The sequence below is a fragment of the Vulpes lagopus genome, chromosome 4 (assembly GCF_018345385.1).
Source record: "Vulpes lagopus strain Blue_001 chromosome 4, ASM1834538v1, whole genome shotgun sequence".
Taxonomy (NCBI): domain Eukaryota; kingdom Metazoa; phylum Chordata; class Mammalia; order Carnivora; family Canidae; genus Vulpes; species Vulpes lagopus.
This window is the reverse complement of record NC_054827.1, coordinates 115400455-115419582: the sequence shown is the minus strand read 5'-3', so window position 1 is coordinate 115419582 and position 19128 is coordinate 115400455. Positions and strand designations below refer to the sequence as shown.

Genomic DNA, 19128 nt, shown 5'->3' with positions numbered 1-19128 from the left:
AGAAAACAGAACTGGCTATATTAATATCAGATAAAGGAGACTTCAGGGCAAAGAATATAACCAGAGACAGAGAGTGGCATTCTACAATAACAATGGATTTAAAAGTATAAATTGGAGCGGGGGGGCACCTGGGTGGCTCAGTGGTTGAGCCTCTGCCTTTGGCTCAGGTCATGATCCCAGGATCCTAGGATCAAGTCCTGCATCAGGCTCCCCTTGGGGAGTCTGCTTCTCCCTCTGTGTATGTCTCTGTCTCTCATGAATAAATAAATAAAATCTTTAAATAAATAAATGGGTAAATCCACCAAGTAGACACAGCAACCCTAAATGTGTATGATCAAATAGTGAGCCTGCAAATTATACAAAGCAAAAACTGATAGCAGTGAAAGAGAAAATAGACAAATGTATAGTTCCATATACGAAGTCTTCTCTCAACAATTAACAGTACTTGAGAGAAAAATCAATAATGATATAAAATAATTCCACACTATTAACCTAATCGATATTTATAGAACATTCCACCCAACAACAACAGATACATGTTATTTTCAAGTACTCACAGAACACATACCAAGATAGACTATATCCTGAGCCAGAAAATAAACCTCAACAAATTTTTTAAAATTGAAATCATGCAGAGTGTGTTCTCTAATGACAATGGAATCAAAATCCATAACAGGAACATAACAGGAAAAATGCCAAGCACTTAGAGACCAAAATGCACAATTCTAAATAATCAATAGATCGAAGGGAAAAACTCAAGGGAAATTAAAAAGTACACTGAACTGAATGAAAATTAAAATACAACATATCAAAATTTGTGAGACAGAACTAACACAGTGCTAAGAGGGAAATATGTAGTACCAATGCATACATTAGGATAGAGGAAAAACCTCAATATCAATGATCTGATTTCCCTCAAGAACATAGAAAAATAAAATAAATAACAAAATAAACCAAAGCAAACATTAGAAGGAAATAAGGAGCAAAAGTCAATGAAATTGAAAATAGCAAAATGACAGAGAAAATGAAACAAAGACCTGGTTCTTTGAAAAGATCAATAAAACTGACCAACCTCTAGTAAGGCTGACAAAGTAAGAGAGAGAAGATACTAATTACCAATACCAGGAATGAAAGGGGGGGATATTACTATGGACCCTCTGGACAACAAAATTATAATAAAGGAATACTAACTCTCCACACATAAAACTGATAACCTAAATGAGATAGACCAATTCCACAAAAAGTACAAACTAATAAAATTCCCAAATGAGAAACTACTTTTAATGATTTTACTTTTAAGTAAACTCTACATGCAACATGGGACTTGAACGCACAACACCAAGCACCGGTCAAATGAGAAACTTTTAATAACATATCGTTTCACTAAAAAAATCCTACTAAATGTGTAAAAAACAATTAGGACCAATTGTATACAATCTCCTACAGAAAACAGAATAAGAGAGAAGACCTCCCAATTCATTTCATTAAGGCAGTATTATCTAACACCAAAGCTACACAGGTAGGGTTGCTTGGCTGGTTCAGTTAGTAGAGCATGCAATCCTTGACCTTAGGGTCATAAGTTCAAGCCCCATGTGGGCAGAGGCTAATTAAATAAATAAGTAAATAAATAAATCCCTACAAAAAATACCAATATTCCTCAGACACAAAAATATCCATGAAAAATACAGACACAAAAAAATCCATGAAAAATATTAGCAAATAAATTCTTCTATTCCTATAAATTTATTCTATATATTTAAAAAGAAATATACACAATGACCAGGTGCATTTTATTCCAAGGACGCAAAGTTGGTTCAATTTTCAAAAATCAATTAATGGAGTCCATCATATTAATAAACTAATGAAAAACTACATCATCAAATCAACTGATATAGAAAAGCATTTGACAAAATTCAACACCAATTCGTGATAAAAGAAAATACTCAGAGAAGTAGAAATAGAAAGGAACTTCCCCAATGTGATAAAGAACATCTGCAAAAACCCTACATCTAACACTGCACTTGACAGTGAAAGACTAAATGGTTTCTCCTAGGTTGGGGAACAAGGTAAGGATTCCATTTGCACCACATTTATTCAAATAATGCTGAAGATTCCAGTTAGTTTAATAAAACAAGAAAAGGAAATAAAAGGTATATAGATTGGAAAGGAAGAAATACTACTGTACATTTACAAGAGTAAATCACATGGAGGGTACGTCCACTGTCTAGAAGACTCAACAAGGAAAAATGTCAGTGCTCCCCAAACTGATACACAGATGTACTGCAACTGCTATCAAAGTTTCAGAAACGTGTTTTTGTAGATGTAGAAAAGATTATTCTAAAATTGAGACAAAGACACTAGAATAGCTTAAAACAATTTTGAAATAGACTAGTGTGGAAAGAATCAATCTACCTGGTTTCAAGACTCACCATGTAGCTACAGTAATCAAGATGGGATTATGTTGGCAAAGGAATGGACAAATACACATAGATTAATGGGAGAAAAAGAGAGAAGACATGAATATGCTCACACGACTATGCCTAAGTGATTTTAACAAAGGTACAAAAGCAATTCAGTGGGTTTTCAACAAGTGTTGAATCTGGGTATCTGGTATCCATGGTGGATATCTATGGGCAAAAAAAAATGATCTCTGGTCCAAGTCTCATGCCTTATTTTAAAAATTAACTCAAAATGGATTGCAGATCTAAATGTAAAACCTAAAACTAGAAAACTTTTTAGAAAAAAGCAGAAAAAATCCTCAGGATCCAGGGCTAGGCAGAGTTCTTAGGTAACAAAGCATGATCCAAAAAGAAGAAAATTCTCATATAGGACTTCATCAAAATTAAAAACTTCTGCTCTGCAAAAGACCAGGTGAAGAGGATAAAAAAACAAGCTACAGACTAGAAGAAAACACTTGTAAACCACACGTCCAACAAAAGACTAGTATTGAGAAAATACAAAGAATGCACAATTTTTTTTAATTTTATTTATTTATTTATGATAGTCATACAGAGAGAGAGAGAGGCAGAGACACAGGCAGAGGGAGAAGCAGGCTCCATACACTGGGAGCCCGACGTGGGATTCGATCCCGGGTCTCCAGGATCGCGCCCTGGGCCAAAGGCAGGCGCCAAACCGCTGCGCCACCCAGGGATCCCAGAATGCACAATTATAAAAACTGTATTAAAAATGAGCTAAAGATATGAACAGACATTTCACGGAAGAGGAGATACAGAAAGCCAGTAAGCTAAGCACATGAAAAGTTGTTAGCAGCTAGAGAAATACAAATTAAAACCACAAGGAAATTAAAAATAAATAAAATAGTAACAGTAAATACTGAGGAGGATGAGAAAGGATTGGAACCCTCACACATTTCTGAGAGGAATGTACAATGGTAAAGCCACTCTGGAAAACTGAGACAGTTTCTTAAAATACTAACCCTTTAACTACCATTAGATCCAACAATTATACTCCTGGGCATTTATCCTAGAAAAATGCAAACTTAGGTTCACATTAAAACCTGTACATTAGGGCACTTGGGTGGCTCAGTGGTTGAGCGTCTCCCTTTGGCTCAGGTCATGATCCCTGGAGGCCTAGGATCGAGTCTCGCATCAGGTTCCCCGCAGGGAGCCTGCTTCTCCCCCTCCCTGTGTCTCTGCCTCTCTCTGTGTCTCTCATGAATAAAATCAGTCAGTCAATCAATCAATCCTGTACATGTATATTTACAGTAGCTACATTCATAATAGCCCCAACCTGGAAACAATCCCCACATCCCTCAACAGGTAAGTGCTTAAACTGTGGGATGTCCACCCCATGGAATACTGCTGATACACACCATGACCTAGATGAATCTCTATAGTATCATATAGAGATAAAAACCAATCCCAAAGGTTATAGACCATATGGTTCCACTTATTCAACACCTTCAAAATGAAAAAATTAAAGAGAAGCAAACAAATTAATGGTTGTCAGGGGTTAAGAGGGAGAGGGGGGAGGAGGGAAGTTGGTGTGGCCATCACCTTCCGCAGCTGATGGATGCCTACTGTAAACTGACTGTATCAGTGGTAAGTATCTTGGTTGCCATCACGTACTACAGTTTTGCAAAATGTTACCACTGGGGGAAACAAACCATGTAAAGGGTACAGGGATCTGTATTATTTCTCAAAATTGCTGGTGAATCCAAAACTACCTCAATACAAAATTTAACTTAAAAATACAAGGGGTCATAAAGGGGAAACCAACAATACTGAATACACTTGTCAAAATATTAAGATATTTGTGACGTGGTTTTCAAAACACCTGGGTAATGTGATAGTGAAGGCGTATGTCTATTCGAATTGCGTGGTCAGGGAAAACTTCTCTGATGAGGCACTCTGAAAATTCTGTGCTGCACTCTAAAAGACAAGGAGGAGACACCCCGCAAAGATCAAGAGGAAAGGCATGGCAGGTTGAGGGAACAGCTACCACAAAAGCCCCAAGACAAGAAGACCTTAGCCCAGTAAGGGAATGAGAGGTCAGTGCATCTGATCACCAGCAGGAGGGGGAGGAGAAGGCCCAGTGATGTGTGGTTTCCCATGCCAGGGGAGGAGGAAGTCTGGTTTGTATTCCAAATGCAACTGGAAGCCACTGAAGAATTCAAGACTTGCAAGCAGAAGAATGATATGGTCTGAGGCACATTTTAAAAAGAGCATAGTGAGCACTGTAAGCGGATGGTAGCACTCGGAATAAAGGTCTGGGAACTGGGCAGGAGGCTGCTGCAGCCGTCCAGGCAAGGGGAGCCCATGGCCAGGACCAGGAGGAGCATGGCAGCAGAGATAAGAGAAAGATGAACACATTTGCAGTTTATTTTGAAAACAGAACCAGGAAGAAGGACTCTCTGATGAACTTCCTTTCCAATGAGGGAGAGAAAAAATATCAAAGATGAATCCTGGTTTTTGTTTTGTTTTCATTGAGCAGCTGAGCACACAGTCAGTGTGATTTACAGAGACAGAGACCACCAGCAGAAGAACATGTTGGGGTGGAGAAAATGAAGAGTTCAAGTTTGGAAATCTTAAGTTTGAGAGCCTTTTAAATATCCAAGGGGAGAGGTGCCTTCTGAGTTTGCAGAAGTCTGTATTCAGAAGGAACACCTGGACTAGAAATACAATTTACAGGGCACCTAGGTGGCTCAGTGGTTGAGCCTTTGGGTTAGGTTGTGACCTGGGGTCTTGGGATCAAGTTCCACATCAGGCTCCCCACAGGGAGCCTGCTTCGCCCTCTGCCTATGTCTCTACGTCTTTCTGTGTCTCTCATGAATAAATAAATAAATCTTAAAAAAATAAATAAATACAATTTACAAAGTAATCAAAGTATAGATTGTCTATACATCAGGGAGGCTGGATGAGACACCTTGATGGGGGCAGAGGCTGAGAAAAGGGGAGGTACCCAAGCCAGAGCCTTGGGGCACTCCAGGATGTCCTTGGGAAGCGATGGGGACCAGGGTGGTCAGAAGGAGCAATAAAGGAGACCAAGAAGGTGAGGCCAGGGGAAAACCAAGTGAGTATAGGAGTTGTGGGCAGAGTACAGTCCACAGGGTCACAGGCTGCTGAAAGTCAGGTGGAGAAGCGACCCCAAGGTGTGGCAGCTGGGGGCAGAGGCTCACTTGAGACCTAGGCCTCAGGGTGCTGGTGAAGACAGCTGGCAGGAACCAGCTGAGAAAGAGATGAGAAAGTAGAGATGCGGCAATAGACAATGTCTTCAATACACTTTGCTGGGAAGGAGAGAGAGAAAATAGGATGGGGATCTCAGACCAAGGAAGGACTTTTCCATATGGGAATGAGAGGGATGGGGTGTGAAGCCCAGTGGAGAGGCATCCAGGTGTGCAGTGTCCTTGTTTGTCCTTCCAGGACAAAGAGAGAAGCACCCACGCATTAACTGGCAGATCCTTCTCAGCTGTTGAATCGTGGAAGAAACGACAGGGAACAGGGATGTGGGTGAGAAATACGGCTTAGCCATCAGGCTCAGGAGGGAGTACCCAAGGCATGAGGCCTGGAGGAGCAGTAGCTTCTGCCACTGATGGATGCTCTGAGCAGGCAAAGCAAGCCCTTAGAGGCATCACTGTTTGAGAAAGATTTATCCAGTGCCGGAGGAAAGTCACCACCATCCAATGGATTAGAAAGAGAGCCAGAAAGAACAACCCCAGGCTCACAGAGGTCACTGCCATCGGTGCTGTGGTGACAACATGTGGACATGACCCTGTCAACTGCAAGGCAAGAGGAAAGGCATTTCATGGAACCCCAACAGTTAGCAATGCAACAGTCCCTTCCTGATCCCATCCCCAGCTGCCCCCAGACCCTTCCCCCAACTCAACACCTTCCCAGATTTCCACCGAAATGCAAAATCCAACTACCCACATTTTGCTGGTATAGAACCTCCAGAAATATGTTTGCCTATTATTTAACCAAATATGGTAGTATATCAGTCCTATTGACTGGCAGTTTAATTTCCTAGGTGAAGAATGCTCCCCCAAATACACATGATCTCCCCCCCCCCACACTTAACTTTGGGTAACATCATTTACATTCAATTTGTTACTAAAGCTAAAAAATCAATCTGAAAAAAATAGCCAAAAAAAATCCCTGCTTTCAAACACCTTTTAAAATCAAATTCCAAGTGAGTGGCACCCTGTTACATTTACTTTAGGGGATAAAAAAAAGTCATCAGACTTAAGAAATGTTTTGATTATGTATTTTTTATGTATTTTATGTATTTGTGTATGGATTTATGGATTTTATCTATTTATTCATGAGAGACACAGAGAGAGAGGCAGAGACACAGGCAGAGAGAGAAACAGGCTCCATGCAGGGAGCCCCATGTGGGACTCGATCCCAAGACCTCGGGATCACGACCTGGGCCAAAGGCAGAACACTCAACCACTGAGACACCCAGGCACCCCACGTTTGGATTATACTGTTTAAAGATAATAATCAGTTTTGCTTGGACATCTATTCTAGCACACTGACTTAAATTTTTTTAAAAAAATACAAAGATTTATAGATGAATTTATGAAGCAATCTACGTGGCAAGAAGCAAGACTGTTTAAGCATCATGTATTTTCTGATGCATCTAAGAGAAAAAAATAAATCATTACGGATTTTGTAAAGTGCAGTTTTATCTTTCTCTCTAACAAGACAGTGAAACAAGAGACATTCAGTGCCTCCCTAGGGATTCTCATAATTTACAAAGACTATCCTTCTCTGAAGTGTTTACCCATAAATGGCCAGCATGTGCAGTGGGTTGTCACAGGAAAAATGTCTAGGCCTCTTATGACTGCTCATCATTTCTCTGGTTAATGCATTAAAAGAGAAGGGTGGGGGAGTTACCCCCCACAAAAAAAAGCTGTGTTAGATTCCCACATTCCCTATTGTTGCTGGGTCACAGGACAAAGGTTAAAGAGCACTACTACATAAGGCAAAAAGAAATAAATTTAGCATGAAGCCTCCAAGGGTCACCACCATCCAGGGTTATCGCCATATGGTTAATTTGGAGACAGAAGAAGAAAAAGAGGAAATATGAACTCTTCCCTAGACTTCTCAGGGCTGAGGAACACATATCCTGGAAGTTCAGAGAGAAAGAATATGGCTATTCGCACAGCGTCCAGGTCAGAGGAAGTCCAGGTGCGGCCTGAACATCCTGTACCAGTAGTGACCATTGTCAAGAAAACCACTATAAATTATGCATTATTAAGCATAATTAATGCAAATCAAAGAGTGGTAACAGTAATGTAATTACTCTACTTTACATTTTTATTAATCAAGTACCACGTTTGATAAGAAACCACAAGGCCATCTTGAACCCCTTTGTATTTATCTCTAATATAATAATTCAAGCTCTATCCCTTCCAGTAGGAGGGTAAACTTAAAAATCCTTTCAAGAGGAAAAAAAAAAAGTAGTTATGAACAAGGGACACTTAGGTTCTAAGTTCCAATGCCGAAGAAGAGAATTAACTACATTTTGTGATCAACCTCACTAGTGCTCTTGTCATTTTACTTTATTTCTCCCTCTTTTCTATTGATCTCCATATGCTGCAAAATGAGGCATAATCTCTGGGGTTTACAGTTTTTCGTTCTCTGTACAGTAAGGGGATTTGTTTCCCACCCCCTGAGAGATAAGCGAGGTACCAAGAAAGAGGAGGTTATGAGTTATTTTACCTTGTCTATTGTGGAGAAAAATCATCTTCAGTCACCATGGTCCTATAGTTCCCTTATTTGTAAAAGATCCACTTTATCCTCTTTCTCTGAAATACTCTAAGAAATTAAGAATTTCAGAATTGGGGGGCACCTGGGCGGCTCAATGGTTGAGTATCTGGCTTTGGTTCAGGTTGTGATCCCAGGGTCCTGGGATCAAGTTCCACATCTGGCTCCTCACAGGGAGCCTGCTTCTCCCTCTGCCTACGTCTCTGCCTCTCTCTGTGTGTCTCTCATGAATAAATAAAAATCTTTTTTAAAAAAGTTTTTAAAGGAATTTCAAAACTTGGAGGTACATACTGTGATATAATCCACACAACATACAATTTACCCATAAAGGTGAATTCCATGGTTTTCGGAATATTCACAGAGTTGTGCAAGCATCACTACAATCAGTTTTAAAACAGACACATAGCTTCCAAATCCTCTTATCCAAGATACAGACAAAACTAAGGTTTAGAGGGGGTAAGTCAGGTTCCCAAGGTCACAGACCTGGTCAGTGGCACAACCAGGCCTGGATCCCTGGGAATTATCGAGCCACTGACATCATCTGGGACTCCCTTTCCCCTGCCCTGGAAAGTTCTATGTGAATTAAAACCTCCTGTTAAAATGTTGTCTGAGAAGAACGTCTGGCATTTTTTACTGTCATGCTCCCTTTTATATTAAACCCAGTCTAACTTCTCCACCAAATCTGTCCCATGGCCAGATTTCTTAGACAGACTTCTAGAACAGATAAAAAACTTATCTACTGGATACTTTGACGGAAAAAAAACGTGGTTTGTAAACTGCAGAGAGAATCTGTGATTCCTTCTTTTCCAATAAATGCACAAAAGATTTCAGCTCATGCAACAAATGTCTAAATTAAACCTACTCTCGCTTTCTTTTTTTTTTAATTTTTATTTATTTATGATAGTCACACACAGAGAGAGAGAGAGAGGCAGAGACATAGGCAGAGGGAGAAGCAGGCTCCATGCACCGGGAGCCCGACGTGGGATTTGATCCCGGGTCTCCAGGATTGCGCCCTGGGTCTCCAGGATTGCGCCCTGGGCCAAAGGCAGGCGCTAAACCGCTGTGCCACCTGGGGATCCCCTCGCTTTCTTTTTTAATGGACTGATTACAGGTGGTTAAACTAAAGGACCTCATCACTAGTGTGACACTTCTCCGATGCCAATACCTTCCTAAGATCTCAACCATTCATGCTGGCTAGTGGTCAGAAACTAACATGAATCACCCTGGAGCTTTTATCTCCATCACCTCTGAGATGTGCTCCTATGAAGTCCTTACCAAATAAACGAAAATCTTCAAAACAGGTCAGTTCCTTGCCTGGAAGGAAGGCCCTCCTAGTTCCTCCTAAGGAAGGCCATGTAACAAGCACAGCCAGCAATTACTCTGGCACTGCCCTAACCACAGTGGCACCCAGCCTCCTGGCCGCCCAAGCCGAGAGCATGCTCTGGTTCTGAGCTCACAGCAGCACTGCTCCTGCCTTTAAATGCGCCCCCCCACCACCCCAATTCCATGACACTCCTCTCTCCTGCATCTATCAGTTCTTTCCTTCCTGTGCTCCTCCACCCCAAGTTTCCATTATTCAATAAATATTTATTGAGTGGACACTGCTTATCAAGTACTGGGCTGAACACTGTCCCTAAATGTGGCTGCTTCTTAGAGTCTGTATTTAGCTCCTTGTGCATTTTCTGACTTTCTTGCACTTACATTTTTTAATGTCCACTTAGGGCTTAAATCCCAAAAAGTCTGTAGTTCCAGTCTTGGCCTCAATCCCTGAGCCTCAGATCTGGGCATGCACCTGCCCCAAGGCCAGTGATAACTGAATGGCCCCAGACCATTCAAAGGCCCCAAGGCCAGCGAGGAGTACGCCCAGCTGGCCCCTCCTCCAGGACTCCTCATCACCCTGAATAGCACCACTGTCCGCCCAGTGTCCCCAATCAGAATCTGGGCATCACCCAGTTTCTGCATGGAAGGGGTGTGAGTGAGGGAACAGCGGTGCCCTCAGCCTGAAACTGAGGCTAGAAGAAGAGAATCCTCTAATTTCAGCTGTTACCAATCTGTGGGAGAAGCAGGATAAGATCTCATTAATGCGGATTCTGAATGAAATCTGTCCACCTTGGTGCTAGCCAAATTGGGGGGCTGGGGCGGGGGGGGGGCGGAGGACGAGACAGAGCAACAGATCCGGGGCTGCAGGTGTGGGATAGGTTCTACAATGCGAGCTATGCCATGGCCGGAAGAGACTGCAATCTTGGAATACAAATTTGCTTGTCAACACACACACTCACGCACACACAGCAATTTCAAGCCTCCCTTCCTGTTTTCCTGTTTTCCCGGTTTCCCCCACTCGGAACGCCCCTCCCCCTTCCCTGCCACCTCCCCCACCTCCCCCACCTCCCCCACCACCACCACCACCACCACCACCACCCCTGCTCCTACTTAATTCCCAAACGCCGCGTCTCCTCCTCCGGGAAGCTTTCCCGGACGCCGCCATCGGGCTGTCTGCCGCGCTCCGCGCGTGGAGGTGCGTCTACCGCTGTTTGTTTACGTGTCTGCCGGCGTCTGCGAGCCAGACCGCGGCCCCCCGGGAGCAGGAGCCCGGCCGGCGGCGCCAGGACGGCGCGCAGGCGAGGCACCGCCGCGGGGAGCCCCGGCCCGGGGGCGCGGCGCGGTCCGGCGCGGTCCCCCTCCAGGCGCGCGCGGGCCCGACCTCCGGACCCGCCGCGAGGCCGCAGGATGCGCCCCGGGGGGCGCCGAGCGCAGGTCGGGGGGCGGCGCCGAGCGCAGCGCGCAGGCCTCCTCCGCACGCCCCTCTCCCGCGCGAGCCCCCGCGGCCCCCGCCCCCGCCCCCGCCCCCGGCCCTCGGGCGCCCGCCGAGTGACAGCGGCTCCTCCGCGTCGCGGCAGGGGCCCCTCGGGGGGCCAGAGGCCTCGAGCCTCGGGGCACCGCGGCCCCCGGCCGCCCCCCGACCTCCCCGTGCCCCCTACCTGGCTGGCTTTGTGGAACTGCTTCTTCAGCCCCGCCACCGACATCGCGACTGCGCCCGGCCCGCGCGGGGGGTCTCCGGGCTCCGCCGGGCCGCGCGGCCGCGACGCGCTGGGGGAGCGGGCGCCTGGCCGGTCCCCCGCGGCTGGGCTCCGCCGGGCCCGCCTCCCACCGCCAGGGCCACGGCCACCGCCGCTGTCACACTCGCACACACGCGCGCACGCAGACGGCAACACCGCGTCCCGGAGCCCCTGCGCAGCCCATTGGCCGGGCGGCGGCGGTATGCAAATGAGGCCGCCGGGGCCGCCCACGCCTCATTGTTGCGTGGAGACCCGGGGGCCGCGCGGCGGGGTGGCGGGGCCGGCGTGGGGAGCTCCCGGGTGCGGGTCGGGGCAGACCCACGCGGGGCCGCCTGCGGGCGGGGGGCTGCAGCGTGGCCACGCGCGGGGAGGGAGGGCGCGCCTCGCCTGCTTCTGGGACTCGGTGCGAAACCTGCTCCTGCCCGCCCGCAGCACGCCTCCCCCAGGCGCAGTTTGGGTGGGGGTCGGTTTTCAGGCAGGGACGCTCCCCAAGTCCGCCTAGAGGTACAGAAACCCGACCGGACGGGGATGGGGGGGTGGGGGGGACCTGCGGGAGGAGGGCGGCGGGGTAGTTTCTCCTCACCCTGTGCGGTGCCCCGGTGCACCGGGTGCACAAGACTGTGGCCTTCCAGGAGAACCGGCAGCTAATGGGTAATTTGCTGATGGATACAGTGCTCGCTAAGCGCAGGGGTCTCCAAGGAGCTGTGAACCCCGTGCTCCCCACCCCGGAGGAACCACCACGCGCGGGACCCCGCCCCCTCGGTAATTCCTACCAGTTGCATCACTGGAGTCATTTTGCACACTGAGGCCCATCCCGGGGCCTGGAGCATAGTGTGCATCCTTGTGCCAGAGCTGCCCCTCACCAGGTCAGCATCTGCACAGAACCCTGCCTCCAGAGGTCCCGAGACCCGCAGCCCACTCTTAGGCGCGCTTAACACTGGAGAAACAAACATCCTCTTCCTCCAGGCTCCACCTAAGAGAAAGAGCCTCCTCTTCTCTGAGCCCTCAGCAAGACCCATCTGGGATGACCAGGAGCCATGGTTTACCCAACACTTCTGCTTTTATTATACCTGCTGTTCCCTGGCGTCCACTTTTGGCATCCTGCGTTTCTCCAGGAAAAAGCCCTTTGCCATTAGCTCTTGATTCCCTTATCCCTGACTTCATCCCAGGAAGGATTTGTGGTAACTACACCTTCCTGTGCTTCTTTCCTCCCTTGCCTTTAGAGGCTGTGGACAGGAGTGAGCAGAAGCATTCTTTCTGTGGTGTTGGAGAAGGTGAAGTGAGTGAGGTGAGGAGATAGAGGTGACATCCCAAGGATTAATTAATGTAGTTTAAGGGAGTGCCATGGGCTTGACTGGCCAACAGGTGGCTGACACCAGCCACAGATAACTGGAATGTGTGAGGGTGGGGATCACTGGATCAGAATAGCATAACAAGGTGGCCTGTCCACACAACAGGCTGAATCCCACTCAACCAAAGGCTCCCCTCCAAGGGAACCACTACACTGAGGGCAACTGGCCACAGGGATTACTGTCAGGGTCCCCTTTTCCTGGGCTGGTCCAGGACTGCCTGAAACATGCTCATCTACCTTCTTTCTCCATGTCAGAATTGCTTAAATAACACAGATTTGGAGAATTTGCACCTAAACTAATCCAGCTCTGTGCCCTTTGGGAAAAGAGTGATTAAAAAAAAAAAAAACCTTCTTGGCATTTCTTCCATGGTTGATAATATATTGAAGTTTCCTAATCCAGTTAACTTTGGTAATTTCGGTTATTCAGGTATGAAGTGGTACATTGTATCTCATTTTTAAACTTAAGAATTTTTCATGCACATTTTTTCCTTTGTAAAGGTATTTGTGGCCTTAATTTTTCAGTGATTAGACTCATGAGAAGGTTTACCAGTTTTATTGGTCTTTTAAAAGGGTTCTTGACTTTATTCATCATGGCCATAGATTTTTTTTTCTATCGTTAATTTCTTTCTTTATTATACATTGTTTCCTTCCGTTTTGCTCAGGAGATTGAAGTTGTTAACAAAAGAAACTGGCCCTGGTTGATGTAAGCTGAAAAAGAATGTATTGGAGAAGGGTATCAGGTGGCCCAGAGATTTGGAGAGCCATAGGGGACCACATGGGGGAGTAAGCAGGAATGGGAATCTCAGTGGTCACATCTGCAGCGTGTCCAGGGGCAGTCCTTTGGGATGTGCTGACTTGGCCTTGAAAGCTGGCTGTGGCTACCAGAATGAAGGCTAAACTATTCCCTGCTTCCTTCAGGCACTCATGCTAGATTGAGAGTTCCAGGGGGGCAGCATCTGATTGGCTAAATCTAGATGATATGCCCAGGCTCTAGATGTCTAAGATCCACACCATGGTGGATCTCCCTAATATAGGAAGCAGCTTCAGAGACTGGGCAGCGAAGAAAATTATCTAAGAACAACAGCAACACAAATGCCCACTAACCTTTATTTGGGGACTCCTTAATCTCTTCCATAGAATATGTGGTTTATATGTTTTTATTCTTTTATGTTTTATAATCAACACATATATAAAGCTATAAATTTTCTTCTGAGTACAGCTTTGGCTTCACACCTTGTTTTCATTATGTGATACAATTCTTCTGATTGTTTTCTAAATAAACTTGGGATTGCAGTTTTAATGCCCTGTTTGATCTAAATGTTTTTAATATTTTCTGTGTGGTTTGATTTCTTATATTCATTATATGGGAAATCCTAGACTTGTACTATTGCCAAATAGCAGGCCCTAAGGTTTTTTTCATAGCCTACTATGTTACATTTTATAAATGTACCGTAGAGCTTTGAAATAACATGTGTTCCGCTTTTATGGGACAGTTTTTCTCTTTATCCACCATGGAAGCACATGTTCCACTGAAAGTCCTAGCTCAGAGTGAGATTTCAAACTCAAGCTAGCTAGAGCCACATTGGCCAGTTCAAGGTTTGCTCTGTATATCAATCAACACACACCATCCCCCAAGCTCTTCAGTCTGTTTAGGGAGGAGCATACAAATGTCTTGGGCCATTTGACAGTTGCCTACATGAGAAGAAATCAGTAGGAGAGCCTTGAGACACACATAAGTATCATTCTAAACTAAAGAATCTTTGGGCATTTAGGGTCTTCACAGGACAATGACAAGAGGGATGCCGTGGTTGTCTTTGGCACTCTGGATAGATGGCCCACGTTCTGGCAGAGGTTTGGGTGTTCTCCTGTTCATTTCTTCGTGGTCCTTGGCTCTCCTGACACCTTTACCTTCCCTGATGCAGAGTGCTATTCGAGTATGCACTGACATTTCTCTGTCTTGTGCTTAGGCCAGCTCTTGAGTCTAGTATGTGCAGTCTTTGTGTCTGGTCCTGTGGTGAATGACTCATATCTCCCTGTGTGGGTGGGAGCAGGAGAGCCTGAGTAGGGGTGGAGGGGGAGGGAAGCATACTGATTAATGTCTAAAACAGGATGACATACCTCATTATGTATCTCATAAATCAAGTCTTCTGGACTTATCCTTCAAATGCTCTGTATCCTGATTTTTTTCCCTTCAATTAGGAAAGACTGAGAGGGACAGTCTATAGTCTCTTGCTCTGATTATGATTATGTTGTTTGTGCCTTATGTTTGGGAGTTGAGCTGTAAAGGTTTTTCAGTGCTGTGGTATTCTGCTTATAACTGTTGTGTCTTCTTGTGGTTTGGAATTTTATCCATAGAAGGTAACCTATTTTGTCCTGTTTATGGCTTTTTGCTTCTATTTTTACTTTATCACATATCAATTTTTATATCCCTACTTATTGTTTATATGCATTTCGTATGTTTTAACTGGTCTTTTTTTGGTCCCTTTTGTCTAGCTTTATAGAGACATAATTGATAATAGGACATTGTGTAAGTTTAATGTGTACACCTGTGACGATTTGATACATGTATATATTGTCAAATGATCACCACAGTGAGGTTAAGTAACACTTCCATCTCCTCATATAATTATCTTTTTTTTAAATGGTGAGAATATTGAAAATCTGCTCTCTTGGCAGCTTTCAAGTATGGGTCCTTTACTTTTGACCTTTCAGTTTGCTTCAGGCACGTGTTCTATAAACAATAAAATTTAATTTTGTTTTGGGGCCAAAACAAGTCTTTGCCTTTTGTGAGAGAGATTTAAAGCATTCACATTTCTTATGAAGAGAGTATATTTGATCTTGGTTTTGTCATGTTATGGCATGTTATCTAGGGTTTTTTTTTTTTATTCTTTCAAATAGTTCCTTCTGTCACTAGTATCTAATTGTTTACTCAGATTTTTCTTTACTTCTTTTTTCCCTTTGCTTTTGGAAATTATTTGCCCAATTTTTACTCAACCACTGGTTACCATTGTTCTGTGAAATACATGAACTTCTATTCTCTGTCAACATCAATAATTAAACATTATATGGAAGCCATAGCATGACTAGCACAAGCCATGGCCAGCGCACATAAACTAAGTCTTCCTGTCCTTCCTTCAGCTTAGACCAGCTCATGCTCTGGCCCCAGCCACCCAAGAAGTCTACAGCAAAGACCAGAGTCCAGTTTCCTTCCTGGGAAACAAAATATGAACCAGTGGGCAACCCAGGTGGCTCAGCGGCTTAGCGCTGCCTTCAGCCCAGGGCATGATCCTGGAGTCCCGGGATCGAGTCTCATCTTGGGCTCCCTACATGGAGCCTGCTTCTCCCTCTGCCTGTGTCTCTGCCTCTCTCTCTCTCTCTCTCTCATTCAGTGTGCTTCTCATTAATAAATAAATAAAATCTTTTTAAAAACATATCAACCAGTGGCTGCTAAGTATGGGTTTTAAGTTAGGGAGGCAAGGTTGAGGAGAAGACAATTTGAACAGAAATTTTGAAATAAAGGAATAGTGAAATTATTTTAAGTTCAAAATAACTGTTTTCATAAGCTTGTATTTCCCATTATATAATAACACTTAAAGAAAATTTGGAAACTATTGGAAAGTAAAAAGGAAAATTTACCTTTGCAATCACTGTCGAAACAACTGCTTTTAGTATTTTGGCATGTTTTTCTTTAATAGTCTATTTCCTATGCAAAATTTAAACATACTGTCACAACTGTACAAACTATTTTCTTTGTTCTCTTAATTACATGAGCATTTTATATTTGGTCTAGTCTTCACACATCATTTTCATGACAACTTAATAACCCATTATATAGACATATCATTAAATTTAATTATTTTCTATTGTTACTCAATTTAAAAGTTTTTTTCCCAAATTGTTCATGGTTTAAATGATGCTACATTAACCATATTTTTCCACATTAAGGTTTCTTTCTGTATTTAGCAATAGTTCCTTAGAATAGATTCCCAGATGTAAAATTAGTGCATGAAAGATTGGAACAGTTCTAAGTGCAAATTGATATATATTGCTCCCTAATCTGTGGTCATTAGAGGAAAGTCTTGTCAAAAAAAAGAGGGAGGGATCCCTGGGTGGCGCAGAGGTTTGGCGCCTGCCTTTGGCCCAGGGCGCGATCCTGGAGACCCGGGATCGAGTCCCACATCAGACTCCCGGTGCATGGAGCCTGCTTCTCCCTCTGCCTGTGTCTCTGCCTCTCTCTCTCTCTCTCTGTGACTATCATAAATAAATAAAAAATTAAAAAAAAAATTACAAAAAAAAGAGGGAGAGGACAAAGTAACATGGACTTATATGTTCCATTTGCTGTGAATTTTATGTCATTAAACATGTGGACTGATACAAGGTCCCAATTGCAGTTCTAGGCAGATCTTGAAGAGCTAAGTTCAAATCATGGTGTCTTAGATAATCCTAAGGTGCTAGGTTGACCATGACCTCTCAATTTCCAGCTTTGTCTCTCTCTTTTTCCCTAAAGAAAACTCTCACACAGGGGCACCTGGGTGGCTCAGTCCATTAAGCAGGTGCCTTGGGCTCAGGTCATGATCTCAGGGTCCTGGGATGGAGACCTGTATTGGGCTCCCTGCTCAGCGGTGAGTCTGCTTCTCCCTCTCCTGCTTGCCCCGCTCGTACTCTCTCTCTTTCTCTCTCTCAAATAAATAAAATCTTAAAAATAAATAAAAAGCTCTCACTCAGGCACCCTTCAGGAGAGTCACCCTCAATTACTCATGGATGCAAGCATGTGGCTCTCCACCACATTTGTGCAATAGGCCACATATTTGGACAAACTAGACCTAGAAGTGCCCTTCCCTTCATTTTACTATCCCCACATACCTGGCTACAACAGGAAGTTGAGAGCATGGATACTGTTTTGCTTTTCTTGTAACTTCATAGGCCTTTTATTTTGTACATCTGGGAAAGATATGTGCCCATCGATGAGGTAACAGAGCAGACATGATGAATCCCAGATGCTGAACATGGCAGTTTGCCTTGAACTTGCAAGATCACAACTGAGGACAAATGTATAGATTTTCTTCACTTATTGTTTTTGCGTGAAGCTAACAGAAAATCAATCGATCAGTTCAAGAAGAGTCCAGGGAAATCTTTTCATTTTAAAATGTAGAGGGAGAAAAAAAAACCCTGAAGTGCGTTGATTTATGCAAAAATGAAATTGGGTGAAGGGCACCATCTCAACAGTGAAAGCAAATATAATTAAGTAGTGAATCAAAGCATATCAGAGTTATCAACATTACCCCATTATTTTGGCCTCTGTACACAGGCAGCTAGCATTCTGGATCATGCTGTTATTCTAATTAGCCTTTGTTAATTACATAGGTGCCATTTTCATGCTCACACTTACCCCCAGAGGAAGACTCTTTGCCTTGTAATAAATGGATGCTCACTTTGTTCTGGGGGTGAGGCTTGTGAGTGGTGGCTGCAACTTTTGTAAGCTACTGCTGACACCTTGTGGTGCTCCTGAGAAGTGACAGAGGTCAGCCTTCAGCAGTTTAGACCGTGCTTCCTTACGGGTCTTTTACTTATATGTCGAAGCTTTTAAAAAGCACACTTGTACCTCTGGCCATGTCACAGCCGCTCATCTGGATGGTGTGAAGATTGCCTTGAGATCCCAGAGCACATCTGGGACTTCAGTTAATGAGTCCTCTTCTGGTTCTTACTGTATGAATCTAAATAAGATCTCTTCCATCACTATGGCCTTAGCCAGAGAGGTATGAGAACGAATAGGTCAGGGTGTCATGGTTCCAAAGGAGCAATGTCAAGAAAGAAGAGATGGCCATTAGAGCCAGCAGTCACAGTAGCAGCCCCATGCATCCCAATTCCATTACTATCTGTCCAGCTTTACTTTATTTTCCTTCATAGCTCTTTACTCTGCCTGATGTTTTAATATCCATTTAAAGTCTTTTTAAAAAATAAAAATAAAAAATAAAGTATTTTTTATTGTTTCTCTCCATGACCAGAATGAACAAAAGCTCTGAGGCAGCACCATCCACTAGAACTTTCTGTGATAATGGCCATGTTCTGTATCCTTGCTGTCCAATGCTGACAAGTACTAGCTAACTGTAGCTTTCGATCATTTAAGAGTTGGCCACTGCCACTCCCAGTCTTTCATTTTATTTAATGAGTATTTACATGCCTGCATGGGGCTACTGGCTCCCGTGTTGGACAGCTGAGCTGGAGAAGGGCAAGAAATTATTCTTCTGTGTTTATTGTGGTGCTCCCAGGGCCAGAAGAGTACCCGTGACCAAGCCCAAGTCCATTCGTCTGCCCCATGTGCAGCAAAGACAGTCACTGAGACATGGAATCTGTGACAAGATAAGAGTTTCTTCTAGAAGCAGCCGAAGGAGGAGATAGGAAGGCAAGCCTCAGATGAAAGGCAAATAAGACAGGTCTGGGTAAAAAGCAGCAGCTGCACTTTAGTCGTCAATAGCTATGGTTATTTGCA

The 19128-nt window shown here is 44.2% G+C and overlaps 1 protein-coding gene across 4 annotated transcripts in view; it reads right to left on the bottom strand.

Moving 5' to 3' along the window:
• The window catches only part of SH3GL3 (SH3 domain containing GRB2 like 3, endophilin A3), a 137873-nt gene extending 126482 nt beyond the window's left edge, over positions 1-11391 (bottom strand). For 2 of the 4 annotated variants that reach the window (XM_041751363.1, XM_041751362.1), the window contains exon 1: positions 11210-11391. Coding sequence is in view for 1 of the 4 variants with exons in the window: in XM_041751362.1 (XP_041607296.1) it covers positions 11210-11254 (45 nt within the window). In the remaining 3 variants the exon portion in view is untranslated. Of the gene's footprint in view, positions 1-10661; positions 10718-11209 lie in introns of those variants that run through there. The other 2 variants (XM_041751365.1, XM_041751367.1) reach the window with 1 other exon arrangement.
• Between the last annotated feature and the right edge of the window lie 7737 nt (positions 11392-19128).